The sequence below is a fragment of the Branchiostoma floridae genome, chromosome 17, assembly GCF_000003815.2.
Source record: "Branchiostoma floridae strain S238N-H82 chromosome 17, Bfl_VNyyK, whole genome shotgun sequence".
NCBI classification, from domain to species: domain Eukaryota; kingdom Metazoa; phylum Chordata; class Leptocardii; order Amphioxiformes; family Branchiostomatidae; genus Branchiostoma; species Branchiostoma floridae.
The window spans coordinates 18109223-18110739 of record NC_049995.1 but is presented as its reverse complement, the minus strand read 5'-3'; the positions used below and the strand labels follow the sequence as shown (position 1 = coordinate 18110739).

The 1517-nt window shown below is 49.4% G+C and overlaps 1 protein-coding gene across 1 annotated transcript in view; it reads left to right on the top strand.

Moving 5' to 3' along the window:
• Positions 1-1517, top strand: part of LOC118404440 — a 9720-nt gene that overhangs the window by 3397 nt on the left and 4806 nt on the right. Inside the window, exons 4-5 of the mRNA XM_035803515.1 lie at positions 115-573; positions 797-1126. Of these exons, the coding sequence (XP_035659408.1) occupies positions 115-573; positions 797-1126 (789 nt within the window). The remainder of the gene's footprint in view (positions 1-114; positions 574-796; positions 1127-1517) is intronic.

Below are 1517 nucleotides of genomic sequence, written 5' to 3'. Positions count from 1 at the left end.
ATGTCTACTCGCGGCCATGCCTCTTGTTTCCACGAGGGTCTATGTCCCTCAAACTGTCACACAATGTATAAACCTGAGGTACAAACTTTATCAAGACGCGTTCTCTTTTCTCAGGCCGTTACAACAGCTCCATCATCGTCACGTACGAGTCCACTGGGACCCGGCTAGTAGGGGGAGAGTTCTACGGCTGTGTGGAGCTGTACGATGACGTCACGCAGCAGTGGGGGCCTGTCAGGGGGTGGGACGTTTCGGCGGTGGGGTCTCATCACTATGACAGGATGTTCTGGGCCGACTTGGCATGCAGAAACATGGGCTTTAGGGGAGGACTCGCCACGTGGGCCTACTTGTTAACAAACGGAGTCAGTAGTTCATGGGGTGTACACTTACAAGAGCAGTACCACCCATCCTACCCCTCCACCGTCCCCAAGTTCATAGTGTCCCGGTCCCTGCCCCAGGGGGAGGGGGCGACTCTGCATGACGCCATAAAACGGGTGGTGCGGGGGCCCTGTCCGTACAATGACTATGACTGCAAGAGGGACAACCAAACCATGTGTCTGGCCTGCGCAGGAGAACGTAAGTACCTCGCACAACGATGATAGACTACGATCTCAATCTTACATTCACATATTAACATACTGCCATAACATCTTTGGTTAAGCATGAAACTATTCACGTAATTAACGTTAGTCTACGATTACTTTTCATTTGTGAAATGCTTGTCGGTCACTATCAGTTGCATAGCTCCAACATATCACCGCTAATTCTATAAACTTTACTTCCAAACTGCCCCATACAGGCCCCACACCCTGTGGCCACTTCCCACACGCGTGGGACACTGATGACGTCACCGTGGACTGTGACTACAGCTACACTGACGTCACACAGCAGCAACAACAACCCGGTGGGTACTGGTGGACCACAGAGGCTCCCTGGTGGATGACGAAAGAACCACCTACGGAACCGGCCCCAGTGGCCGTGCTGAAGGGCCGGTGCGCTGTCAGCTGTCCCCGGCAGGCCGACATGCTGGTGGGCCCACCGGGTTCTGAAGATGACTCCGGGCGCGACGGAGCCTACTACTGCCACGCGGACAACGGGACGTGGATGGGAGCACAACCCGTGTGTCTGGGTGAGGGTTGAACAGTGTAACCCGTTATTGTGAATCAAACTTGTAAACATTGATCATAGTATATGTTTTCTATACCTTTAGAATATGGAACAATTGATGTCTAGCTTACTAAATGCGATCTGAATTTGTTTAATGACTAATTTTGCTAGGACCAGACGAATGTGATTGAATGTGAAATGTTTGGCATAATCGTTGTGAAATTATGGTTTTGAATGAAAAAGGATTTTTTTTTCATTTACAGATTTTAGCATACTTGTTCATTTCGTCCCGATGGTTTGTGATTTTGTATGATTTTTCACCTCATTTTTGTAACCTTCTTACACGTCTACTCGCTGCGATTCTTCTTATTGTCACTGTGGTCTAATCTCCAAGCAGATCGTACGGTAGCCTA